The sequence below is a fragment of the Oryzias latipes genome, chromosome 14, assembly GCF_053564925.1.
Source record: "Oryzias latipes strain Hd-rR chromosome 14, Olatipes_Hd-rR_3.1".
In the NCBI taxonomy this organism is placed as follows: Eukaryota; Metazoa; Chordata; class Actinopteri; order Beloniformes; family Adrianichthyidae; genus Oryzias; species Oryzias latipes.
Window position 1 is genome coordinate 22,610,393 of NC_136250.1, and position 27,108 is coordinate 22,637,500.

General features: G+C 41.8%; 2 protein-coding genes and 1 long non-coding RNA gene across 4 annotated transcripts in view; 2 read left to right on the top strand and 1 right to left on the bottom strand.

Moving 5' to 3' along the window:
- The first annotated feature begins 1,586 nt into the window (after window positions 1-1,586).
- On the top strand, window positions 1,587-5,591 carry hspb1 (heat shock protein, alpha-crystallin-related, 1). 2 transcript variants are annotated; one of them, XM_078930391.1, is made up of 4 exons: window positions 1,738-1,808; window positions 3,224-4,157; window positions 4,812-4,875; window positions 5,072-5,591. In XM_078930391.1, exons 2-4 carry the CDS (start codon window positions 3,779-3,781, stop codon window positions 5,226-5,228), a joined length of 600 nt encoding a protein of 199 aa, XP_078786517.1. In that variant the 5' UTR covers window positions 1,738-1,808; window positions 3,224-3,778; the 3' UTR covers window positions 5,229-5,591. The 2 variants fall into 2 exon arrangements, with proteins under 2 accessions (XP_078786515.1, XP_078786517.1); XM_078930389.1 differs by having other exon boundaries at window positions 1,587-4,157.
- A 2,080-nt stretch (window positions 5,592-7,671) lies between these two features.
- LOC144983594 (uncharacterized) overlaps window positions 7,672-27,108 on the top strand; it is a 31,304-nt gene continuing 11,867 nt past the window's right edge. Inside the window, exon 1 of the long non-coding RNA XR_013647323.1 lies at window positions 7,672-7,961. This is a non-coding gene — a long non-coding RNA (uncharacterized LOC144983594). The remainder of the gene's footprint in view (window positions 7,962-27,108) is intronic.
- On the bottom strand, window positions 11,930-24,350 carry ywhag1 (3-monooxygenase/tryptophan 5-monooxygenase activation protein, gamma polypeptide 1). The gene is made up of 2 exons (XM_023962792.2): window positions 23,983-24,350; window positions 11,930-13,956 (listed from the first exon to the last, which is right to left on the bottom strand). Exons 1-2 carry the CDS (start codon window positions 24,067-24,069, stop codon window positions 13,300-13,302), a joined length of 744 nt encoding a protein of 247 aa, XP_023818560.2. The 5' UTR covers window positions 24,070-24,350; the 3' UTR covers window positions 11,930-13,299.

Here is a 27,108-nt window from a genome sequence, read left to right on the forward strand (position 1 = left end):
ACCAATTAAACGTAGAGATATGATCAAAAGTTAAAAGGAGGTGTGAAAAACAGAGATGGTGCAGAACATCCAACCCTATCAGTAATTTGATTTGTGTTGTTGGTCTGGGGGGGTGGGGGTGGGGGTGGAGTCTCCTTTGGCTGATTACTTCATTCAGGCCTCTGCATATTAATGAGGTGACCATTGTTTCTTGTTTGTTCTCCCACTTTCCAGAAAATGTCCTCTTTTTTCTTTGGATCCCAAATTTAGATCTTGAGTTTAAACATCCGTACAAAAGTTGGATTGTTCACAAAAATAAAAATACTTATATACTCTTGGTTAGTTTATGATTTAGATTCTTTAATTTTATTTTTTTTTATCTTTAATTATCCTAAATGCTCCTGAAATTTTCATCTCTGAATTGCTCAAAGGCACTAAACAAAAATAACTACATGTTCTAAACATTTCAATGCAAAAAGCAAAAACATGAAAAATTCAAAAAATGTTGAAATTAAAACTAAATATCACAAATATTTCAGGCAAGTGACGTTCCGTATATAGCATTTCTCTGTCCTGAGATCAGAGATAATGTTCGTAACCCTTGTGCTATCCTAGGCACTTTAACGTTGGGAGTTGGGTCATCTAGACCCACTAGACAGTGCTCTGAACCTTTTTTCTTCAATGATTTGTGATGTTCACTGGTCTCCATGGATTACATGAAATCTTTCCACCTTCATCCACCTTTGTCATGGTAGGGAGAACACGTCAATGTGAGGGTGGGGTCATCTAAGATAGCACAAGGGCTAAAAAGTAGACTTATTAAAAATAATCTTCTTTTTCATTGTCATTTCATTTCTGGTTTTCCAGATGTGGACCATTAAAATTGAAAAAATCAGCTGGAACACACGTCTGTCTGACTTTGTCTCTAAATATTCAAAAAAATGACAAGAAAGCGCTTTAACGTTTGAATCCTCGTGGCAGATTCAGTCTTTGATCGTTTTGATTCTGAAGCAGCCAATTAATGCAGTGATGTTTACAGCTGATGTGTCAGATTTTAGAGTAACCAGTCAGACTATTTATGGCTAAATGTTGTATGGTCTATTACAACATGACAGAAAATCAGGAGTCATGGATCATTTCCCTGACATGATGTTTTCATTGATGATTTTGAACATTTGGAGATTTTGAAGCAGAGTTGAGAGCTACAGTTTGATCTGTTTTTCATTGTGTGTGCGTGTGTGTTATGTCAGTTGGCACACATGCGTCTCCACAAAAACTAATCTTGGAGTTTTAACCCCTAAATTTATTTCCAGCTATTAAAAAAATGTCCTCATGGTTGTTTTTTTCTAGTAGGTGCTAAATTAAGGTCATTTTGGAGCCAAAGTGGTTTGATGCATGTTTGCATCAAGAGGTTTTCGCAGAAGATAATCCAAAAGTCTTCAGAATGAAGGTAAGCACTAACTTTTTGTCACTAGACACAATGCTGCACGTGCTGCAAACCCCCACCCCACACTGATAAGGACAACCATCCCCCCGACGAGTGAGACGTGACGAAATCTTCGTGCTGAGGAGACGTGACGTGTGATTTTACAACCCCCACCCATGCAAACCGCTTCCTGCCTCTTGCAGTTAGGCCCCTTTGTTCACAGGATAGTCCTGCAGGCTCGTTCCAATGGAGGAGGAGTTCTGATCCACACCTTCATCTGGTTTGGTTTGCTTTTACACAAGGCCCTCGTAGAAGTGAATCAAAGATGCAAGCAAACATGGCTGACTTTATGATGCTGCAGTGACTGAAAAGTCTGTCTACAACTCTGATTACAAAGCAACAGGTACCTCCTCCAATTCACCTGATTACTCTGTTTGACATGCAACAATCTTTTAGTTAGTCCCACACTTTCCAGATTGGAAAGTAGCTGGCAGTGTATTTTGCTCCTCACAAAATGTGGATTTAAAGTCTTTTATTCCCTTTATTTTACATCCACTCTTTGGTTCACATCCAACTGAACGGCATTTCAGGAGGACCAGGGTTCACGAGTTCGAGTGGGTTTTCACGCTTCCAAACTGTACAAATCCCAAAAAACTGCGGTACTAATCAAACCTGTGAGTGGACATGTACTTTTAGTTCCACTTCCGTACTGTTCAAAATGTATTTGAACCCTTTACAGTTTTAATTTCTTCCTTGTGTTTATGTGTTTGTGTCACAGTTGCCAAGTTTTCTTAGACTAATTAACTTTAGATTTTTACAACAAAGTACTGCAGCCACCGTGAAAGAATAAAGATAAATATGTGAGGGGAAAAACAGATTGAATTGTGAGAAAAAAGTAGTAAACCATGAACAACTATAAAATAAGATAGGCTATTTGAAAATAAAGGTTTACGTATACAAAAGTGTAAAGCAGATTTTGCGATAGTGTTGAGCAGTGTGATGTCTTTCTGATTTCTCTGAAGTGTCTGCAGCTTAATTTAAACAGTTAATGTTTGATTGCCTTTGTTACTTTTTTAAAAGAAAACTGATTTTCTTTTTTGGTAAAATTTTTAACTTTTTCAAGCATAAATTTACAATTTTACTTTTGTAAATTGTTGATTTTTTTTCTCATTATCATATGACTTTATTCTGTCTTTTTTTTTCTTGTATGGTGGTCCTTTCACCCCCTCATAAATTCTCTTTTTTTTTAAATGACATTAATTTAGTATAAGAAACACCCAGATGTGAGCATTGATGCATCATGTTGATAAAAATTGCTATAAGTTTAATTTGGGTTACTGAAAAAAAAGAAAAATGAAGCAGATCTTGAAAAGACAGAGGGATAATGTGATTCTACAATCACAGATAGCTTGACTTTGTCTGCAGTGTGGAACAAAAACTGGGAAAAAAAGAGGTTTAATTGCTTTTTAACAATCAGTAGAAATTGGTTAAAAATGTTTGCTCGTCAGCTTTTTTAGGCTCTTTGCAGAGGGGGAGGGAAGACTTGTTCCACCTTGGGGGAAGGGAGCGTCCCATGCATTAGGCCTTTGTTAGAAACTCCTGCCACTCACAGAGTGGGTTTTCCATTAGCAATCTTTAAATAATATAAGATTTCATTCATCCTGAGAGCCAATTTAGGCGATATTTAAATTTGATTTGTGTCATTCTATTTTATCAGTGACAAGACAAATAAAAAAAGCCCCTTTTTCTTTATTGCTTCTTATTTACTCAGAAATTCCACTTTCTATAATATATCTGTCCTATTTTCATCTGATGCAGGGTTTTCCCTTATTCCAATGCATGTGGATGGACTGAATTGTAGGGGGAGTCACATTCAAAATCCCATGACCTGCACCTTTGACAGAACTGCAACGGTCAAATTGAAGATCTTATTCTATGGAAATTGTCAGTGTCCGTTTGTTGTCCCTTAAAGGGCGGGGCAAACCTCTTCATTGTTTGTTTATCTCCATCCATCCTGATTTTTCTTGTCTACTCCAGGCTCTACTGGCCTCACCAGATTCTTCTGGTTCTTCGGTTTGCTCAGGAAGGGGGAGGGATGTTGCTCATTACATGGGGAGGGGTCCAACAGTGAACTCGGCAGCTGTCCCTCCCTCTGAGTCTTCTGCCACAAATAGACATTCTAGTACCTTCCAAAGGCAGTGTGGGGGTGTGACCTGGTGGGGCCTCAGTCAGAGAGGAAGGGGGGGGGGGCGTGTGAGAGTGTATAAAAGCTCTGAGACGAGGAGTTCAGGGCACGTTAGGAGGACTTACCTACACAGGAAAGTGAGATCTTCATCTGCGGACAGCAGCATTGGTCATCGCTCCTACTGAGACATGGCAGAGAGGAACATCCCCTTCACCGTGCACCGCTCCCCCAGCTGGGACCCTTGGCACCAGGTCAGCCGGCTCTTCGACCAGGGGTTCGGCATGCCGCCCCTGAACGAGGACTTCTCCACGTTCCCCAACGCCCACTGGCCGGGTTATGTGAGGGCACCTTTCATGAGCCCGGAGATGGGGGCCCTGCTCCACCATCCCCCTCACACCGTGCACCCCAGCCATTTGATGGGCCATCGGGCCCTGTCCCGCCAGCTGAGCAGCGGTCTGTCAGAGATCAAGCAGACGCAGGACAACTGGAAGGTGGCCCTGGACGTGAGCCACTTCTCACCGGAGGAGCTGGTGGTGAAGACCAAGGACGGCATTCTGGAGATCTCTGGTGAGAATCCATTCATGTCTATAAAGTCAAACTTATGCAGCTATGCACTGGTGAAGGGGTGTGACTGAGACCCCAACACCGTGCATGTGAGCGAACAATGGGTTTCACCTGCAGAAAAACATCTACAGCTTTATGAACAAAGAACTCTTTTAGTTTGATTTAAAAAAATACACAGGATACAATGAGAGGGGAATTTTAGGTCACACTGAGGGCGGATGCATTCCTGGTGAACTTCATAACTTCATCAGACAGTCCCTAGAGTTTCAGGATGCCAGAGGAATTCCAGCTCAACTGCAAACAAACCCATGCTGAAGAACAGTCCGAGTTTCACTCCAGTTTAGTTTATCTTCCCGGTTGTTGCCCAGAAAGTGATCATGACTCAGCCGAAGTGTGGGAGGACGATTCCTTTAAAAGGGCTGCTGGGTCTGATCCAGTTAGGCTCTCTCGATCACAGATAAAGAAAGCATGTGACTCAGTTAGGAACAATCTACCTCCTCATGTTTAAACATGACATCACAAACTTGAAAAGGAGTTCATTGATGCCCCCCTTCTTCTGTGAGCTAAAATGCAGATATAATTTCCAGTCAAAGCCAGGCAGATCAGACCAAAGGTCAGCAATGTCGAAATGTTTCAACTTTTGTTGTGTTTCTGCAGGAAAACACGAGGAGAGGCAGGATGAGCATGGATACGTGTCCAGGTGCTTTACCAGGAAATACAGGTATGAAACCAATTCCTAGTTTACACAAAAAGGCAGAAGTCTGCAACCTTTTATCCATTCTGGTTTCATTTGTGCATTTCAATGAACTCTCAAGTCTGAGTTATGCTGGAACAAGGGCGCCCCCAAGCTGCCAGATGGCAGACAAAGCTTGTTTTTGAGACAGAAGGGGCCTGATTTTTCTCCTTCTCCTCTGTAGCCTCCCCCCTGGAGCCATCACAGAGAAGGTGGCGTCCTCCCTATCCCCCGAGGGGGTCCTGGTTGTGGAGGCTCCTCTGAACAAGCCGGCCATCGAGTCTGCAGAAAAGACCATTCCAGTGAAGGTGGAAGGCAAAGGTGAGGTGGCCAAGAAGTAAATCCGCCTGACAAGTGACACGCCATGAACCGTAGGATCCCAAAGGATTTCCAATCCCCACAAACCAAAAAAAGACAATAAAATATCTGAAGGACCCCGTCATTCAGATGTGAATGTGTGGTTTATATCCTCTTGTAAACAGTCACATTTCTTGTGAGACAATCTTCCTCTTGAAGTCCTTAAAGCCTCTTAGCAAATTTGACAGGAATTACTGATTCAGACCCAACGAGAGCATCAGCCCATCCACTCCTGCGTGTTCTGAACGCCTGTGGTATCTCTGGGTTTTTACTGGTTTTTGTCTAGAGCTTTTTGTGAAAGAAATGTTCAGTCTTTGAAATAAAAAATATAGCATGAAACAAAACAAGTCTCATTTTCCTCCTTTGGTTGATCTCACAGTCTGCAGGGGATTCTGGTCAGACCTGCTGCCCCCTAACAGATTCACACAGATACATGTGGGTTTTTTAAGGAGCACGCCCATCAGGCCTCATCCTTCAACCACGTATGACCAAGCGGATTTTAGCATCACAGCGCCCCCTTTAGGTCTAATGTGATCATCAAACATTGAAACCATTCACTAGAAGAAAAAACTAATAATTCTAAAGATCGACAAGATAATCTAATTTCACCCTGAAATGTGACATATTACATAATTCCATTGTGCATATTCAATCCTCATGTACAATTAAAAAACACAGTCATAATTATTCATACTGCATGTCCATCAGTTTCAACTCAGTTTGTCATACTGTTGCAGGAGTTTACACAGTTTATTCACAGTTATAACTAAATATGTTAATCAAACCCTTTATTACATATATAGTTACAATTAAAAATCAGACCTTTGGGTGTACCTGCCTTTGCCCTTCAGTAGTTGGATAGGCTCCCGCAGCCTTGTGATCACAGGGTTGTTGTTCAGAAATAATCCTGTACCTTATAATATTACTGTCTCAGAATTTTATTGCGTTGTACAACTCCTGTTTTACTTTAAGTCACTTTCCTTTAAGTTACCTGCCCTGCAGAAGCAGGGGCGAAGCTACAGAGGGGCCAGGTGCCACCCAGCTTTGACCCTCACCACCCAATTTTTTAATATTAGTGTCATTATGGACAAAAATAAAAAAACATCAAAACAAGCTTCTTAATGCATTAGTAGCAGCACCTCAGCTAAAAGAACAACAATAAAACTGATAGAAATACATATTTTAGATCCTTTCATTTGTAATGTCCCTCCACTCTGCTGTTCTCATTTACCACCCTTCCAAAGTCTTCTGCCCCCTCCTGCCCATAATATATAAAAGGCTCTAGCTCGCCCCCGCGGAAGCAAATCCAACAAGATAAAACGACAAAAGTCTTATACAGTCAGATGGACGACAATGATTTCCAATTTAATTGTTCACTTTTGGTGAAGTGAAAGCTCAGGAATGGGAGAACCTTCATCAGTAGCCCATAAAAGTGCAAATTTAAGAAATCTATCCTGAAGAAAGAAAAAGCAGAGTCCCAGTAAAGAACCACTAACATTGCCTAATTTTTTTTTTTTTTTTTAATAGGACGTCTAATATCTGCAGGTTAAATTAAACCACTTAGCCCAGAACAAAAGGACTGAATGAAAATGGAATTGTGAATAAAACAGGGCGAAACAGATTAGGAGAAATGAAATAGCAGTGTTTGGGTCAAAGAAGCCTAAATAGAGATTTGGCACATTGTATTCAGGTCAAAATAAATAAAATAATTTTGAAGTGACAGACTCCAAGCAGAAAAAATTGATTTGGTTTGTTGGAGTTTTCCAGCTGGACAGCTACTTTAAACGTTTACATTTTAGGCAGCAAGTCTGCTTTAATGCAGATGTTTCTCAACATTTATCCTGTCAATCACCATCGGTTGCTCTGCCAATTTGAGAGCCCAAAGAAGTTCATGTTTAGAACAGGATGCGTTCCGATGCCATGTTCTGCAGCTGGTTTTCCTTTTTCACTAAAGCCATCGTTTGACCACAAAACTATTTTTTTCATGGACGTCGTCTCTCAGCTTTTTGCTCTTTCACACATGTATGCTCAGATATCAGATGTGCATGTTTGGATTATGCATGTGTGGCAATGGGGACTCAACCAAGTGGAGATGTGGATACAAATTTAAAAGATTATAAATAGGTTTAAGAGATAGAATAAAACACAGAATAATTTTTTTTTAAAAGCCGTCCAAGCAGCAGCTGGTTCCTCAAAAACCATGTAGAGGCAAACCAGAAGGAAGGGCAGCAGGGCATTACCTCAGCAACCAGAGGACATGCAGGGCAAAGAGGCACGCATCACAAACATGCCAGTCAGTGCGAGATATCACTGGGAGGAACAGGGAGCCATGCGCTCCGTTCCCATTGCACCTTTATGCCAGTCACAAGCTGACCTGCCGTGTGACATTGAGTGGCGATATCCACGACACTAAAAACAAGAAGGACACCACAAATGCAGCAAAACGGAGAGGTAAAATGTAAGGGCAGCAAGACCAGCCACCACACCGCACTGACAGGTGCTGGAACCCAGAGAGGCAGTCTCAGCCAGGAATGAGTGAAAGACAGCTCCACCCCCTTTTATAAGTGGCCAGGTGCTCATTAGCAGCACCAGGATGGGAGTGCCCACACCTGGAGGCCCAAAGAACTCATCCTGCCACACATGCTAACACAGGACACTGGTCACACAGGCTATCCAAACAGGATCAAACTGATCTACAGGCAGTAAAGTGCAGCTGTGTGAGTAAAGTCTTGTTTTTTTCCTGATGACGCTCATCAAACCATATATGAAGCTGCAGAGGCTAATGCTGGTCATTTCCATTGCTCTTTTTTAACTCCTCCTCTCTGTCAACTTTTACTCATTCATGTTTCGTGTCAGTGCGCTAATGCACATACTAACTCTGCTCCCGACTCCAAAGCTGCAGGGAAAATCTATTTATAGCCGTGCCATGTACTGAGCCTGCAGCATGCCGTACGCTCGCACAGAGCAGACAAGATTCCCCTCCTGACCTGCAATGACTGAGAGGTCACAAATCATCCACCATTAGCTTGATTTCAGTTATTTTTTACAGTGTGAGTCAAACACTGAGATTGCTGAGAAGATCCTGTCTTAAGACAAGGCAGAAGTCCGTGAACCACTTAGTATTTCAGCTTTTCCAACGAGCCACAGCTTCCTCCTGCTTTAATGCAGATTTAAATTATTCATGTCTGTTCCCATCAGTCCAGGAGCTCTCCAGTCCTTAAACTGGGAAAGAGCTGCATGCAAACAGCTCTGCAGTCTCACCGACTCATCTGCCCACACTCAGGCCTCATGGATGTATGTTAGCCATCATTAGGCATCACAGAAAATGTTCATAAGCTTTTAGCTTCTAACATGTTTGACGACTTAAAAAAACAACAACTACCAATTCTAGTGATTCACCTGCAGAAACAGCCTTCTTTATATGACACAAAGCTACATTTTTTTTCTTCTTTGCAATAATTTGAAATCCTTAATGCTCCTCCTTACTTCAGACTTTCCCCTCAGTTCCTGAGGTTCAACTCACCACTTTAGGCGGTGTCTTTGGTTGCTGTTATCTTTATAAGCCCATCATCCACTGTGGTCCAGATTCTCAAAGGCCTTCCTGTTTTCTATAAGAATGAGAGAACCATTGACTGTATGAGAACTGGACAGAGTGACCTCTCCCCCGCTGGCGTTCTAAACTAGCCAAAATCCAAATGAATCATTAAGAAATAAACAGCTATCGTTCTCTTTTTTGCTATTTTGCTATATTCTTAATAATGATTTTTTTCGTTCTAAATATTGTTCTGTAGTGCAAGTCATTCTAGTTACTATCTGACCAATCAGAGGCCTCGATAAAAGTAGGTGGTCTCACGTTGGAATGGTTTGATTGACAGATTCTCCTGACTCGCTTTCAAGGGGTAGGGGTGTGGACTTCCAACAAGCTCACTCCTGATTGACGAGAATGGTTGCTATAGAAACGACGACTCATACCCATTCTGACCAGTCGCTGCTTATTAAACTCCTGTGGTTCCAACATGGCGGCACCTGTATTGTGAGAAAAAAATGCACCTGCATTGAGCTTATTTGGTTGGAGGTGTAAATGAGTCATTTTCTATGGGTGATGTCAGACTCACTCGGTCCATCTCTCAGATACAGTCAATGGTTAGAATGCTGCTTTTTACCTGACGCCTTTGCTGCTGTATCTTTAGAAAATCTGGCTTTATGGTTCCCATCAGTTTGGTCTTTATTAGTTTACATTCCTTCATTCTTTTATCTCTGCACTAAACTAAACTCATGTGGACGAGCAGAAGCTTTCCTCTGTTTCTAGGGGGACGGGCCCATTTTTAGGTTTCCTTTTTAAGTTCTTGAAGAACCCCTCAAAGTAATATGTGCTGGAGTTTAATCATTTATTTTACTGTTGGAGAGTTCAGCTCAGTCAAGTTCTTGGATATATCTGAACCAATGTATTGATTGATCAACTCACTGCTATTCTGAGCCGTAAAAGTTATTTTTTCTTTAAAACATTCTTTTCTTTATGATGGTTTGCACATTGTTTCCTGCTGAACCGGTTGTTAAATGGCAAACAGAGGGTTGATTTATGATTTCATTTTACTTCTATTTCAGTTTGAGGCTTGAGTTGTTAGCGACAAATTGAAAATCTGCTAAAAGCAAACCATCTTTGGAGAAGACATGGAGACATTTGAAGTTATGAACTGTAACCAAATTAGCAGAAATTTGATCCTGATGGAGCTAAAACATTTTTAGGCAACATATTGGAAACCTGGGCTGCACGGTGTGGTAGTGGTTAGTGTTCTAGCCTCACAGTCTTTTCTGTGTAGTTTACAATTTCTTCTTGCTCATGTTTGGGTTTTCTGTGACGCCCTGGTTTCCTCCCACAGTCCAAAGGCAAGGTCCTAAGGTTCATTGAGGATTCTAAATTTTCCCTAGGCGTGACTGTGGTTGTGTGGCCCTGCAACCGACCAGCGTCCTGTTGCTGTGATAGGCTCCAGCTTCCTGTCAAAATTCTGTAAGGTGTTCAGATATCAAATTCCATCTGATTCCAAGCTGGAGTTTCCTCACATTTATTTATTTTTTTGCTTGATTTGTCTCTAACTAGAAGTTAGTCTTCAGAGAAACGAGCTTTGAACATCTTTTGAGATCTAATCTTGCATTTAAATGTGCAATTTCCCACATTTTCATAATAAATCTGTTTATTCCCCATTTTATTTACGGCAGATCCTTTTGCTGGCAGAAATGTAAGGTCCTACATTCCAACTACGACTATATCCCTTGTGCTATCCTATGGGGTCCAGATGACCCGATCCTTACATTGACGTGTTCTCCCTACCATGACAAAGGTGGATAAAGGTAAGAGGATTTCTTGTAATCCATGGAAACCAGTGAAGATCACAAATCATTGAAGGAAAAAAGGTTCAGCGCGTCTTGTGGGGTCTAGATGTTAAAGTGCCTAGGATAGCACAAGGGGTAAGGCACCCTTTGTCTGAATGTTCATCTTTTAGGGACAGACTTGAGGGTGTTAGAGTAGATTTAAATCGTCATAATGGGTGTGTTTACATGCACTCAAATAACCTGGTTCCTGTCGAAGTTTGTGGATTTAGATGAACAGCAGCCGTCGTATTAGCCTTACAGGGACATTGTGACAAGGGATGTAACGATTCATATCATAATTGTTGTTGATGATACGTTTCATAGACAATATTGGTTCAATTTGAACAATATTATTCGATACATTTTACTACCCTATGATCGATCCAGGACATCTTTAGCTAAAACTTCAACCAGTGTGACTCAGAGAGAAATCCCTGGTACTGAACAGTGCAGGTGAAGTTTCCCACATTCCTTGGATTTCTTCAAGATAATCAAGTGTAAATGAAATATGCGTCCAAACAAACAAGTAAACAAGAATGAGCGTCAAATCCATCCACATTTCAGTTTCCTAAAGTTCAGTCCACTGTTGTTTTTCCACATCCAAAGAATCCAAAGGGAACATTCTTGGAACATTCTAGCACACCGTATGGTCACATGACTTTGCTAAATTCAAAGTCTTTCCACTCATTGGACTGGACTGAGGGACTGATCAGTTTTTGCTGACATCACCTCTGTTGTCTGCCGTGATGCACTTGGTCGTTTTTACTTTATAGTAAAATAGGTTTACCGTGTCTCAATCCAAATGGTCTTTTCCATTATGGATTTAAACAATTTATTTCATTTTGAAATGATTATATAATGGTAAATTGCAGAAATCAGTAAATCAATTTATGTGTTAAGTCGAAAAATTGATACATCCCTAATTATGACCCTTATCACGAGGCTGATAAGGGTCATGATAAGGGTCATGATTAGGGCCAATATTTAATAGCTGGATGAATCAGAATATTATTATTGAAAAGGTTAAAGAATGTCTCTAGGTTTTTCTTTTTAAACTTTTAGCCTCTGGAGTTTGGTTTCCTCCTGACAGTGCAGTGTGAAACCAAATCAAATCCAGGTTCTCTGCATTTCTCACCTAATCAAGCTCAGTTTGTCTGTTTGTGCGAGCGCCTTAACAACAATGTTACACAACGAAAATCTGAATGGATCAAATTTGATCATACTTTTTTTTTTTTTTTTTTTTTACATTATTGCGAAACAGACTGTCTTTTGCAGTGCTCCAGCTTTTGCCAAAAAATTCATGTCACCATGGCGATGTCCGTAACAGATCATTTATTGTTAACAATCACTGTTCTGGTATAGCGTACTTCAGCAAATGGAGTAAAGAAAACACAGATTAAAAGATCAGTTGCATTTAGGAAGAAATAAATAGAAAAGAATCTGGTTAAGGTCAAATAATTCCATGTTCATATGAATACATAACATCTACAGAATAAGTTAATAAATTGAGTTACTGTATAAATACATCACCAGCATGCACAATATTGTACTATGAAGAATATTGGAGCAGGTATCATCTTTTATTGAAGAGACAGAATAATATGCAGGTGCATTTCCTCCATGGAGAAGATGACAGTCAGTCCACAAACCTCCAATCAGCTCGTACAACTTCCACCTTAACAGTGTGGACGTGCTCTGATCACATTTAGACTTTGTTTTTTAATTCTGCTCCGGGGTTTTAGGCGCCGCTTATTTCAGTTGTTCTGCCTCTGAAAAATCACTTTCAGTCACCACAATTCAATACTCTATTTTTTTATTATTTTGCCATAAGGTTGTTCCCCACCAACATCAGGAGCCAATAGAAATTGTTACAGTAAAGACAATACTGACAATAAGAATTAGGTGTCCAAAAACGTTTAATTTCTTTAAGAAAGCACATCAGCACATGAGAGGGACGAGCTGCACTAAGTTTACTTCATGAGTTTGCATTTTAGTTACAGTATGACAGACTGAGCAGGACACACACCGGACACAAAGCAAACACAAACCAGGTTTTCCTCAACCACTGACGTCATCTGCTGTTCACCCTTTGACGATGGCGGTCCGTTTAGTCACGTGAAGGAGTCGGAAAGCTCTGCGAGCCTATCTTCATCGCTGCATGCTGTCTGCTCTTTGGCTCCCTCTCTGTCTCGCTAAGCAAAGCCGTGACATTCAAAGTTACACTAGTTTTTTTTTTTTCTTCTTGCTGCTCAAGCATGAAAACAGAAATTCGGACCGCTCCCCTAGTCGCCGAGTGCGTTACGACAGCTCAGCCTCATTTGCTCGGTAAGACCAGTCAGTGCCAGTGTGAAGGTACTGTTACCCCGTCATTCACGCCGTGATGGACAACCAACCTCTTGCTTCAAAATTTTGGCAAATGCTGCAGAGGCCGTCGAGGAGGATTCATTCTTTTGTTTTGTTTTTTCTTCAAATCTTTTTATTGTTGGTTTCCTAAACTAAACTTCCTCCTACATTAAATTTGTGGAAAAATAAAGAACAGCAGCCACATCGGAACCGCCGGCTGGTCGCCGATGTTCCCCCACCCCGCCCTCCCATTATTTTTAAATTAAGAACTTTTTAACTATCGGTGTTATTTTGTCGTCATTTGTGAGCGCGCGCGTTCGGCAGAATAAGGTGTGGGACTCTTTAGTTGTTGCCCTCTCCGCCCTCGTCGTCCTGCTGGTCGCTCGTCCACAGCGTCAAGTTGTCTCGTAGCAGCTGCATGATGAGAGTGGAGTCTTTGTAGGAGTCCTCGTTGAGGGTGTCCAGCTCAGCGATGGCGTCGTCGAAGGCGGTCTTTGCCAAGTGGCACGCCTGCTCGGGGGCGTTCTGGATCTCGTAGTAGAAGACGGAGTAGTTGAGCGCCAGCCCCAGGCGGATGGGGTGGGTGGGCTGCATGTGCTCCTTGCTGATCTCATGGGCCTCACTGTACGACTTCTCGGAGGACTCCACCACCGAGGCTCTCTTCTCCCCCGTGGCCACTTCTGCCAGGTAACGGTAGTAGTCGCCCTTCATCTTCAGGTAGAACACTTTGCTCTCGTGCTGCGTCTCGTTGCAGTTCTTGATCAGGAAGTTGTCGAGGAGGTTGAGCACGTCCTGGCACACGGCCTCCAGCTCCTTCTCGATCTTTTCCCGATAGGCGCGAACCATCTCGATCTTCTTCTCGTTGCCGTCTGCCGACGTCTTTTGCTCGATGCTGGAGATGACGCGCCAGGAGGAACGCCTCGCTCCAACCACGTTCTTGTAGGCCACAGAGAGGAGGTTCCTCTCCTCGTTGGATAGTGCTTCATTCAGCTCTGTGACCTGAGGCAAACGGGAGACAAAAAGGCTGCAATCAGTAAAATGTCCACTCAGCAGCAAAGAAAATTAACCTGATACGTCCATCACAGTTATGTAGAAACCAAACACATAAAAAGCGTTAGTGCAGCTCTGAAGAAACACAAAGTCCATCCAGAGGGTAAGCCCCGCCCCAGCTCACTGACACCATCTTCTGATTGGCTCTAAAAGCTGGTTTTGTTTTGACAGACCTAATCCTTTTTACTCCGCTGGAACTTTGCATAGTAGGCATCTCATCAGACTATTTGGGGAACACAAAGCCTGCTGGTGGGGGGGGGTCCTTTTTTATTTTAGGTCTGAACACTAACATTTTGCATTATAAATGGTAAATAAAACAAAACCAAAACAAGAAAATGTTGTAACATTTTTTTTCAAAATCTTTTTGAACTACAAAGATTCAATATCAATTAGGTAAAAAAAAAAGTTTAAATACCTAATTTTTAAATTTCCAGCATTGACTCAATTTTTGAAATCAGAACAAAAATGGAGGATTATTTGAGTCTTCTTTACACGCTGCGACCCACACATTCAAAACTCATTTAAGATTGTTTTTATACACACAGAAACTACAATCAGAACAGGCTGAGGTGGATTTAAAACTTTTTTGACCACATTTAAGTATTTTTGACACAACAGCAACTTTTTTGAAGAAATCTGAATCCTCGTTTAGAGACATTTTTCTTCTTGTCACAATTGTGTCATTTGTAATTTAGCACCATTAGCTGAATTAAAGAAATTAAAGAAATAAAGATGTTGGATTTTTTTATTTTTTTATATGGATGTTCCCAAATGTATCTGGTCTGATACTGATGTCTGGTTCTAAACTTTTCTTTCTTCTTAAAGACATAACATCGAGTCAAAACGACATTTGCCAAAAACAAAATCAGCAATAAGAAAAACAAAAAGGGATCTTTGAACCAAACATTCAATTAAATACATTAGAAGGGAGTTTCAGTTAAATGGAAGTTATTTAACAGAAAAAAGAGGACAAAATCTGTTAAAGGAAAGAAATCTGAAAAATGAGTTAAATTATCAGCTTTTTTACTGTCAATCTTGTCCATCCCATGAAATGGGCGTATTTTTGGTGCTTGGTAACCATTAAGAAGGTTGTTATTATGCAAACAAACTTGATTTGATCATGCAAAATCTACTTTTTTGTGAGAACAGCCCCTTCCAGGCGGTGTCTGCACTGCCAGCCCCACCCCCAGGCTAACACACACACACACTTTCTCTGTGGAGCTAGCAGTGATCTGCAAAACACTTTTCATTTTCTATGCACAATCTGCACATCCATCTTTGCAAAAGTTCGGATGTGGTCTGTTTTCGTGGGAGAAACAGGCACGCTGCAAATTCTTCTATTTGCACATTTAGTTCCATGAGCCTCTGGCTGACGAACCCAGCTTTGGTTAAATCACCACTAAAGTCGTTAAGATGAAAGCTACTTGTAAAAAAACCTGATCAGCCGTACAGACGGATCTTTTGGTTCAATGGCAGTTCCAAGTGGAAGAGTAGCTTGTACATTTATTGAACATTAACATTTGTTTTCACACTGCAAAAACAATTACGGTTTAATCACTATGGCTGAACTTTTTTTAATCATATTTCAAACAGCCATGGATGTTCACCTATTAGGTTTCTGGTCACTTTTTGAAGACCAACAATCTGTCTCCTCTAAATCGTTTTCTTCTGCGTTCTCCTCCACAAACATAAAGAAACTTTTCACGTCTCTGCTAAGTTAGCTGTATTTGAAGGAGCTCTGCGCTTTAGCTTCTCACAAACAGTAAACAGTCGAGGGCAGGGCGGTGATCAGCTCAGCTCTGGACTGTCCGTGTTCCTCTCCTGAACTTTTACAGCCCATCTCAGGAACTTTATCTGCCGTATCTGGACTTAGCTGCAATCTGCAGAAAGCAAATCCTAACCTGGCGTAACGTCACACCTACTTCCGCTTTTTAGTTCAACTGTCAGTGTGTCCACCTGTGATAAACTTCACTCCAGTACAGGAAGAGCTCCAGAGTTTTATGATGGCTCACAAAGCACCGGTTAGATTCAAGAAGTAGTAAAAAGTTCCACCTTTGTACTTTGTACCTAAAATTAAAATGCAAATGAACTATAAAGATATGCAGTGAGAGATATACTGAAGTATAGGAAAGCGTTCCCCTCCTTAGGTTGCCCCCTTAATCTGAAAAGTTTTAAATTGATCTTATGGCGTTTAGAAGTGACCCTGACCAACAGTGAAACAACGTTCCTGCGTGTGGAATGAGCAAACTCAGAAAGAATCTAACCAAAGTAAACTTGTAAAACTCACCATAAATATTTATTACACCATGGACACTGTCATGGTGGGTGTGTCCTGTCCTGACACATCCTGTCCTAGAGGTTAAAGACTGAAAACATCAGGTTGCTTCTTTTAATACTTCATTAAAAATACTCTGAACTTCAGGATCCAAAAGATTTTTGACACAGAAATTAAGAAAGAATTCTAATAAAACGTGTGGGTGGCAATTTTCAAATACTAATTTACTAAATCAGTAAATTCAGATTCAAAAGATGATTTTTGAGTGAATTTAATCTTAAACACTTTGTATTTTTCTGTTCTAAATAAAAAATGTTTGTTTTTATTTTTAGAAATCACTTATTTTTTTTTTTTTGGGGGGGGGGGGGGTGTAGAAACTGGGTTAAAGATCAATAATAATCGATAAAGTAGATATTTTTAAACCCAGCCCCTATCAAAGGACAATCATTAGGATTAATGTGGTTGTTGGTTCAATTCTACAGACAAAATCAGCAGAACTTCAGAAGTTTTAATTCAAAAAGAAAGAGGACCTCTCTCAGAAAAGGTCTTTTAAAGAGTTTCAGTGTGACCATAGAATATATCATTTTAGCAACCAACTCCCACTAATTGCACTGAAAACAGGTCCAACATCTGACACGTCATCAAATGGTGTAACCTGAAGCATGTGTTCATGCAGAGTTCTGAACTTTTCCTTTGCTTTTAAATTGTAAATCTATAAGATAAGTGTCAGCCCCTCATGGGGTGAATGGGTCAGTCATGTATCAACAGAGGTCAGAAAAGCCAGAGCCAAAGAGCCCATCTGTAAAACATGGCTGCCTTTGTGTCAGGAGGCCGTGGGCCGCGCAGAGAGGCCTGACGGAAGCGGTGGAGCTGCAACGACAATAGAGCTCTTTCTGCCCGTGGAGCTCATCAATCGCGCCTGCTCGGTCGTGACTCACGCTTACAGAGGCCATCAAAGCTGCAAACCGGAGCATGTTCAGGCAGGCTGATCAATAACTTCCTCTATGGCAACGGCCTGCATGTCAGACAATCCTCCATAGCCTCAGTGCTGCTGCTTCTCTACTCTGAGCACCACGCTTCCTCCTTTTTCACTCATGACTTCAGTTTGCTGAGCTTCCACAGCTCTCCTGCGTCTGTTTCCTCATGTAGGACCTTCTCTCATGACCTCATGTGATGACCTTCCAACAGAAAGCACCGCCATCTTGTCCAGAGTTAGCCAGAACAACCCCAGAGAGCCTTACGATTAAAATACAATATTTTTTCTGATTACAGCTAAGGAAAACAAAAGTCACATCAAACAAATCCTTATTTACAGATTAGAAACTACAAGAGCCTGAGGCACTAAACCAGTACAAACTGTGAATGTAATGACTTGTCCAGGATGTATCTGTATCCATGGCAACAAAAAATACCAACCACTGACTGTGAATGAGAACTGGAATGAGTAAGAGTGAGACATCACCAATAGAAAAATGCACACTTGTGGCTCCAACCAAATGAAGTCAATTCAGTCCCCATTTTTTTCGTGATACAGATATCGCCATGTTGGAACCTGAAATCGTCAGCGGGTAGTAATTGGTCCGAGTCTGTCTGAGTCATCGTTTATCGCCAACCGCACTCCTACCACTTGAAAGTGGGCTATGGGAAATCTGTCAGTCAAACATGCTGTTATTAAGGCCTCGGATTAAATAATGTGAAATACAGAAAAAACATCATGAAAAAAATGAGGATTATCAAGAACATTTAAAAAAAAAAGTAGCAGAGCTAGAATGATTATTCTGACAAATAGTAACAATGACAACAATAGTAGCAACTAATGAGTAAAAGCTGTTTATTGCTCCATAAAAGTCTATGGGATTTTGGCATCTTGGAACCGGCAGGTACTTCCTGTTTGGAACACCATGGGGCAGGGGTCACTCAGTCCAGTTCTCATATACAGTCAATATCTACTTTAAAAAACAATGAAACATTTTATACAAACCTCGAAATGAGAAGACTTAAAATGTATGTAAACACTCTAAAATGATCTGTAAAGCTGCAGACATGAAACTCCTGATGTCTGATCCATTAATGGCATCCTGTCACATGATGGACATTATGGATGTGAACAGAAAGTGATGTCATCTTTGATTTTCTCAGTATTGTATGAATAAATCAATTCAATAAGGATCATCTAAATACAAAGAAAACTGTTTTGTGAAGCGATGGAACCATCAAGTATGAAAAGATCAGTTATGCAACATAAAAACATTTTTTTATTGGTTCAATCGGTTCCAAAAGCTTCATATATTAAAGGTTTGAAAAGATGTTAAATTAACCTTAATTGTCAGTAAAAGGTTAAATATCTTGTTATTAAGTGTTTGTTGCTTTTGTGAGTCAAAGATTTTGTTCTGGTTTGAACACTTTTAGTATTCTCACAATGGCTGTATCTGAGTTCCCTCACTACTAAATCCTGTTCTCCATTTTTTGAATCCACAATACCAAAATCCAGTGACGTGGAAATTTCCCAGAATTCTGTGAGCATCAATCCTCACAAGACTGACAAATATAGACCACAATGCATTGCATTTGAACAATTTGTCATAAAAATACACATGAAAATTTATTTATTTTTTATAAATCCTTTAAGTTTTTATTATCAGAACACAGTGGATTCATAAATGGTCCTCATTTAATAAAAATGTTCAGATGTTTTAGGTTTTTACTTCGGCAAATGGGTGACATCATATTTGCAGTTTTAAAGAAAAATAGCGAGTGTGTGTCTGAATTACATTACAGTTCAGGGCAGTGGATAGTCTCGCGCTTTATGGGATAGGGACCAGTGAGGTCATTCGGACATATGTCATGCTGCTCCTGTGGACTTTTTTAAGTTTATTCAACCGAAACTGTAATAAAATAAAGTTTTCATTACAAAAAATAGTTTGATTACACCTGCAATTCTCACAAAAACTTCAAAAAGCATCAAAAACTTAAATAAAGTGTTTTGACTAATACTTAAAACTACATTTGACACAATGCCAAAGAAAAAAAGCATATGTCCTGCTTATTTTAAGGATCACAAACACTGAATATTTCATTTTCAGATGCCAATTTTTGCTGATTCATGTTAACGGCTGCAAACATAAAACTAAAGATAGCTAGAGTTAAACTAACAACATGGCTGCTCTCACCACAGTCTTCTACACCTTTACTGTTATTCTTTATGACACTCTTCAGTCACACATCACACTTGAAACCTTCCTCCACCCGTTGCAACCTGCTCGCAGACACGTCTTCACCCCTTTCTAACCCCATCTGTTGGCCTTCATGCCTCTCTTTTCCAGAGGAAACCTCCACCTCTCTAGATGCTCATCCACCTGCTCCCACTACAAATCACAAGGTCATCTGCAAACATGATAGTCCTCAGAGATTCCTTTCTACTTTGATGATGTTGGATCAAAACAGAATGATGAGCTAAAACGCCTGTTAAGGAGGAATATATTCTCTTGATTACTCCCTTTAAATCAAATCACAAAATAAAATGTCCAGTTTCATAAAATTAAGATTTGTTTCAACTTAGAAAATTTGACAGATTTTTTAAGAAGATCTTTGAAAGTCAAGATGTTATTTAAAAGCTCAAATGAAAACTTTATTCAAATTTTACTTCAGGAAAAATGTCCAATATACTTTTGAGAGTTTTTGAATGCAGAAAGTCCATTCTCTGCAGAATAGGGAGCTTCTTTGGTTTACCTCTCAGGAGTTTTAAAAAAAAAAACTTTTAATTTGACCAGATGTTATAACATCAGAGGAATAACAAAAAAGTCTCATCATGCTTTAAAGAAGAGTGCAACCAGTTTTTACAGATCGATTCTGAAAGGAATTGTCCATAAAATGACCAGTTTTCTGAGAACGTTCTGTATCACAAACCAATCATGAGGGGCTTCATCGCAGAGGTGCTCTGATTCTCAGTCAGATGCTATGCAGTGAGGGTGGTGGAGGTTTCATTTCAAACCAGTTTGAAATGCTCCAAGCATCATTTAGATAGTGGGGAGCTCTGAAGAACCTCACAATCCAAACATGAAAACTGAAGAACTATTGATAAACCGAGATCAGGCTGTCCTGTGATGTTGCTGCAGCCTCAGCAGATCTTTGCATATTTCATAGTAGCTGGAGCTCTAAGAACGCGGCGAGGTTGGTGGTGCAGGGTAAGATTATGTAACGCCACAGTAAGGCAGTTATGTGACGTCAGTAAAAGGTTGAGTCCTCCGTTCTATTTTAAGTCAGCAAAAAGTCTGTGACACTTTGAACATATGATGAAGTAAACGGAGAGTTGAGAGTTTCTATCTCACAGACAGAAAACTGAAATGTTATTTTTAGAAAATGATTAAAGGACTTTACTTGTATCTTAGTTAAATATTAAAATATAAAAAGGTCTTAAAGATTTTAATGACAAAGTTAAATGAAAATGTAAAATGTTTGTTTACAAAAATGTCTCTTTGAAGGCTGAAACCGGCAACAGTGAGACACATTTTTCTCACATTTTCTGAACCATTTTACAAGTTAGGGTTTCAGATATTTGATTTTTTTTTTATTATTTTTAAAACCAAATAAATAAATAAAGTGTTTTAAGTCTGCTGTAAGAATTTTCATGAGACAAATGTTCAGTTTGAAGCACTTTTTTTAAAGTAAAACTGATTTTGACTTTTTTCTTTTTCTTTTTATCAACTGAACAAACGACTTGGATTGATGCAAAAATTAGTCTGAACAGACCAACTTAGTTCAGTCTTGGTGGTTTTTACCAAATTTCTTTAAAGACTTTCTCTAATCATCTATTGATCTATAGTAAAAGCTTTCCCCGTTTTTTTTTTATTTATCATTATGTAGTTTCAGACAGAATTGAAAAACCTGTGTGGTTTTCTAGGACATAGTTTCTGCAGAGCGACAGGAGTTCATTAAAAATTCACCTCTGACTTTTGGGCGGGACCGTTAGCGCGGAGTAAACCCACCCCTCCTTCCCTTCCCTGTTGCTGAGAGCTCTCTGTTTACACACTCTCCAGATAAATTACACCCCACCCTGACGTTACTGTTGCAACAAAAATGGCGAGCAATACTAGAGCTATGCAGCCGAACAGTTTTGATCCAAGCACCAGAAAAAACAAAGACCTACATGGATCTATTTGTCTATCGGAATGGAGCAGAGCAGGGAGCTTGCGGCTCAGCCAGAGTTTATTCTACATCAGGAAAAAAAGTGATTTTTCAAACAGAATGTTTTCATCTGCTCCTGATTCACAATGACTCCAAAATTCAATTTAAGCTCGATTTTCTCTTTATATGTCCTCCATCATCAGAAAAAGGCCACAAGAACATTTTAAAACCCAATTTCCATTGCAGTGGGTCTTTAAACAGGAAATTGTTTGATGTAATCATTTGTAATATCCTAATGATAATAATAATAATAATGGATTAGATTTATCTGCGCTTTTTCTTGTTGCTCAAAGCGCTTACAGTGTGTCCATTATTCATTCACTCCTCATTCATACTTGGTGCTGCTGTTGTAGCCTCAGCTGGCCTGGGGCAGACTGACAGAGGCGTGGCTGCCAGTTTGCGCCTACGGCCCCTCTGACCATCACCGGGATCCTTCAAGCACATTCACACACCAGTGGAGTCATCTCATGTGAATAACCTCACATGAGATCCTGATGGGTTTTATTTGAAAAGGTGGGATGTTTAAGGTGTTTGAGGGCATTGAAATGTTTGAACTCAAGAATCTGATGAAAATTTTGTGGGTTTTTTATTTTTATTTTACTACTTTTTCCACTAATCTCATGTTAGGGTAAGGTATAGAGCAGGGGTGGGCAATTCCAGGCCTCGAGGGCCGGTGTGTCTGCATGATTTCCAGATAGTCTTGCCCCACTCATTGCTGATTACCTGGTTCAGGTGTGTCCAGCCAATTAGAACATGCCAGAGCAGGGTATGCTGGAAAACATGCAGGAATGCGGCCCTCAGTGCCCACCTCTGGTATAGAGCAACGTGCTGAGAACTCTGTCCTGACATGAATTCTGCTCTCAGATGTCCGGGTTGGGTTTCTTGGTGATCGTCCGGTAGTCAAAGAGCCCTCCTGAGGGAGGGTCCAGCGTTCTGCCATCCTGGTTTTATTTGTGGAAAGAGGGATTCCCCACAAATAATGGGCGAGGCTGCAGACACACCCCGCTGTCCGGTGCTGCAGAGACCGCCCGGGTGACCAGCAGCTCGGACCATCTGACTTGGCATAAATGGAGAGGAGGAGGAGCTGGGCCCCGCCCGCTGGGAGTACTACTAAAGGCTGGTCCTGGAGATCAGCACCGCCTGGCCTTTAAAACACTCACAGCTTCCAGTTGGAGCTGATGCTGACATCTTGATAATAAATACTTGTAATCAAGACAATCAAACTTAGGAAGACTGAAATGAATGCATTTCCTGTTGTATAGTCAGATGAGGTCTAATGGGAAAGAGGTGTTATTAAAATGAAGGTGCACAGCTCCAAAGACGATAGCAATTTATCCCGAACTTTAGCTGTCCATCCCATCACATTGCCATGACAGCATCCAGATGCAGCCTTTGTGCAGCACTGATCAAATGCTGCCTGAGAAATGGTGCACTACGGTTGTGGCCTGTGCTGCATCTTGGCAGATGCTGCGGCACGCCTCTGTGTGGGAACCTGCTGGAAGAGGCCGAGAACGCAGGGATGCGGTGGATGCTCCGCGGCACCGAATCACCGCAGAACAAGGAGGAGGTGTGCGGAACAAGACGGAATAAGGCAGGAGGGGGGGGGGGGATGCTGCAATGACACGCATGGAGATCCTTCTGGAAGGCAGTGCATCCACCAACACCCACGTCTGAGGGGTTTGGACTCTGTGCACTCATGATTCTGCGCAAATCGATTGCGTTCAACCTTGCCAACAGTGCCCTTTCCCGATGCGCCAAAATGTGCAGCAGAGAGCGCAAACGACGCACACAACCACATCACGTTTTGCACTGAATGAATGCGCTGCTCGGAGAGAGTGTGATTTATCCGGAACCCCCCCATCAGCACCAGCGCATGATGGCATCACGCTGGCACCACCTAGCTCGCCCTCTGACCGATCCAAAATCTGCGCATCTTTCATTTGAAGGGAACAAAAAGCAGCATTTCGTTCCAAAATGCGGTTCACAGGGACGGGTTCCGCTCGGTTCTGGTAGATCCCAGCAGCCTGGCTGATGGGGAAGGAGCCAGGCGAAAGGCACCGCCCCAAGATCAAACAGTCCGCATTCAGACATCCGAGATCCGCCGCAGCGGGCCCTCCGGACGCCCTCCACTGGGACTAAGCAACTGGGATTTCAGCCGAACCTCGACAAATCGGATCCATTTGAGGGTCGCTAGTGAGGCTGAAACGGGCAGTTGGGCTATGAGGGCCTCGCAGTTCCGGTCAGAAGGGGGTGCCCGCACCTAACCGGCGGCGGCCGTTAGGTGTGTCTCATAAACTTAACGCGATCTTTGATCGCGACTTTCATTCACCGATTAGGATTTCTCCGCCGGACTAGTCACCGCGCGCCGCAAAGACCCGAGAAACGTCCGAGTCCGCCCGAACCCCCCCCGAACCCCCGCTCCCGGTTAGCGACACGTCCGTGACACCCCGGACTCGGGTCCGTTCAGACAAGACAGAGACAGAGGAGAAAGGTCATGACGGAGGGAGGCTACTTACCGACTTCATGGCAGCTGCCATATCATCATACCGCTCCGCCTGCTCGGCCAGCCGGGCTTTCTGCACCAGTTGCTCACGGTCGACCATGTTGAACGTCGTGCGTGTTTCTGTCTCGCGTGTCTGGGAGCTGAAAGTCGCAATGGGAACGTGGTAGTGCGGAGAAGCGGTACCGGGGTCCTGTCGCCACAGCTGCTGCCCGCTGTCTGTGCGCCTGCCGACGGGACACCCCTCCCCCCTCCGAGCGCTCGCGCAGGGCTGTGTCACCACCCAAAAAGGCGTGTCCTCTGCGAGTGATGTAACAGCTCAGGCAGCTGACACCACCGGGAGAGCGCTGCGGGGGGTGGGGGGCTCTCAATCTACAGATAAGGGAGTCAGATACATTTGTTTTTTGGACTGTTATAGTGCGCATGCGCAGCTCAGTATGTCAGAATGTCATCATAAAGTGACTTAATTTGAGATTAAAAAATTGTTACGGACAGACTTTTACCCTAACAGACAAAAAACTCACCATCTTAGAAAATTAGATTATTGTAGAGCCAAGATTAGCAAAACTCATAATATCGCAGAGGTCGCAATCATATGACTGCAGAGGTCTCATTCTGGATCAGTGAGACTGAGGCTGTTCCCTGACTGCTGCATCAAACTACAAGCTGTCTGTTCATAAAGCGCCTTGTCCAAGACTCCTGTAATCTCACTATTCACTACATAGTGCCATTTTGTGGTGCTGCCAGAACACAAACCTTCCAGGCTACCACACAAGGACTCTGTTTCGTGCATAGCTACACAAGTTTCCACAACCTTTTTAGGGCTCTATGTGAAAAAATTTGCGTCCATTAAATACACATTTAAAGTTAAACCAGACCAAACTTTGACCAATCCGGGTCTTGGATTTGGTAGTGATGGCTTTCCATTTCCACAGAAGTGCCAACCCTCTGAATATTGATCAGTGAGGAGAAATTCATAATTGTGGCTTATGCTTGGCCAGAATAGTATGACACCAAGTCCTTTATATATCGGAATAGCTGTGTTGCTACATTCACACTGAGCATGTGTTCTGGATTCAAGAACGCACTATAAACGGTTTCATGAACCCATGTTCAGCCTGTGTGGTTCACACTAGACAAGCAGGGAGGGGCTTTATCTTCTTTTGTTTTTTTACTGTTCACTAGCGCTTGTCTGCCAGCTGCAGTTGGAAGAAGACCTGCAGTGTGAAATATCAAAGTGGTGCAAATCTGGTGAATCTTGCTCCAGGCTTTGTCTTTCACAGCTCAATTCCGATGCAAGATTCACAAGATATGCACCACTTTAACATTTCTGATAAGCATGGAACACTATGTAATGTTGGAAATTAAGATGCCTGCTCACTGATTACTACATCTAAACACGTTAAAAAGTTGAAAGGAAGGGAAAAAAAATAGGGGCAGCCGTTGTGCAGAGGTAGAGCGGTCGACCTTTAATTGATAATTGACCCTGCCCTGCCCACCCATGTGTCAAAGTGTCCTTGGACAAGACATCCAACACTACATTCTTCCCGGTGGTTATAGTTTGCTGTCAGTGTTCGGCAGCTAAGCCGCCATCAGTTTGTGAATGTGTGTGTGAATGGGAATGTGACTGTAAAGCACTCTGGAGCTTCAAGGAAGGTAGGAAAGCGCTGTACTGTACAAGTATGCGCCATTTACCATTAAAAAAGGTGCAGTCTCAACAGAGATGACCAGGGGCCTCATTTATAAACGTTGCGTACGCACAAAAGAAGGCGTACGCCACTCTCTACGCAATAGTTGAGATTTATAAAAAGCAAACTTGACGGGAAAATGTGCGGTCCTTCACGCAAGCTCTGACCCAGGCGTACGCACAACAACGGGAGAAATGAGAAACGGCGACACCGTCGGCAGATGGAAGAAACACGTGAAAGTGAAAATGACAATACTGCCTCTCAGAAATAACATGAAGACTTCACAAAGCAAGTCTTACAATTAACAGCCTACACGAACACCCGTTTGATCGATCAGCAGTGAAACAAACAAAAAAAAACAACAAACGAAAATTACAACAGAAATTCAAATGAACACTTATTTGCAAAAAGAAAAGTGAAATATGTTCTGCAATATTGGCATGGTGTGCAATTCATCCTCATAAATAATATAGTTAACAGAACGAAATAATGTACAAAACTGATATTCTCGTTAATGTGTCCGTCTGGCGGAGCAGATATAGGTGCGGGCGTGCGGACGGACGGACAGACGTACTAATTGTCCACTGGGGAAAGTAGTTTTCATATTAAAACATTTCTTCATAAGCTACGGAATTATGGTATTCATGCATATGCCTTTAGTTTGTTTTTATTTTTGATAAAACAATGTATGGCGTATGTCTCAACCATTCAGAAAGCAACAAGAAATTACATTTGCGCTGATCAAGTTCCCATTTCCACATCGATTATTACTGACATCTGTAGCTTGTCAGATGTAATTAAATGGAGGGAAATAAAATGCTCCACAATGCGTAATGACGCACAATGGCTGATCTTGCGCTCTTAGAAGATGTGGCAAATGGAAGAATTCGGAGAGAACGCATCTTTAGACAGCAAAAAGACTTGCTGGCAAACGAGGACGAGTGGCTTATGAGCCGGTTCAGACTTCCTCTAACCGTCCTCTTGGACCTCTGCGGGCTTTTGGGCCCGGCGTTACAGAAGAGCACTCGGAGGAACCACGCGTGTCACCCAGTGCATGCATCGTGCGCTCCGCCCCCCCCCAGCATTTGGGGCATTCCCCCCCCCCCCCCCCCATTATTGATTTATTAAGGGGAAAGATGCGTGGGATGTGCGTGCGCACGGTTTTATAAATCCGAATATTTCTGTGCGTACGCACGTCCTATGTTTCATCCGTACGCCACTTCTGACGCAAATCATACATAAAGTTTTATAAATGAGGCCCCAGAACCCTAAGTTTTGTTTGTAAAAGGCTCATTGAAGGACTTGGGGAAAGTCTGATGAGGAATGGGCGACTGCCAGTGTCAGAGCTTCAGAAGCCACCCAACTCTCAGATGGAAGTTAACCCACTGAGCGACATCTTAGAGAAAAAGAACTGGACTGTTGCCCATCTATTCAAAGTCCTCCTTTTTATTTTA

What these genes read in the sequence shown, in the direction of transcription:
- hspb1 (XM_078930389.1), top strand. Translation starts at nt 3,779, where the DNA reads ATGGCAGAGAGGAACATCCCCTTCACCGTGCACCGCTCCCCCAGCTGG. An exon ending in CGGCATTCTGGAGATCTCTG is followed by an intron (nt 4,158 to 4,811) that starts GTGAGAATCCAT and finishes GTGTTTCTGCAG; the next exon opens with GAAAACACGAGGAGAGGCAG. An exon ending in TGCTTTACCAGGAAATACAG is followed by an intron (nt 4,876 to 5,071) that starts GTATGAAACCAA and finishes TCTCCTCTGTAG; the next exon opens with CCTCCCCCCTGGAGCCATCA.
- ywhag1 (XM_023962792.2), bottom strand. Translation starts at nt 24,069, where the DNA reads ATGGTCGACCGTGAGCAACTGGTGCAGAAAGCCCGGCTGGCCGAGCAG. An exon ending in TGGCAGCTGCCATGAAGTCG is followed by an intron (nt 13,957 to 23,982) that starts GTAAGTAGCCTC and finishes CGTTTGCCTCAG; the next exon opens with GTCACAGAGCTGAATGAAGC.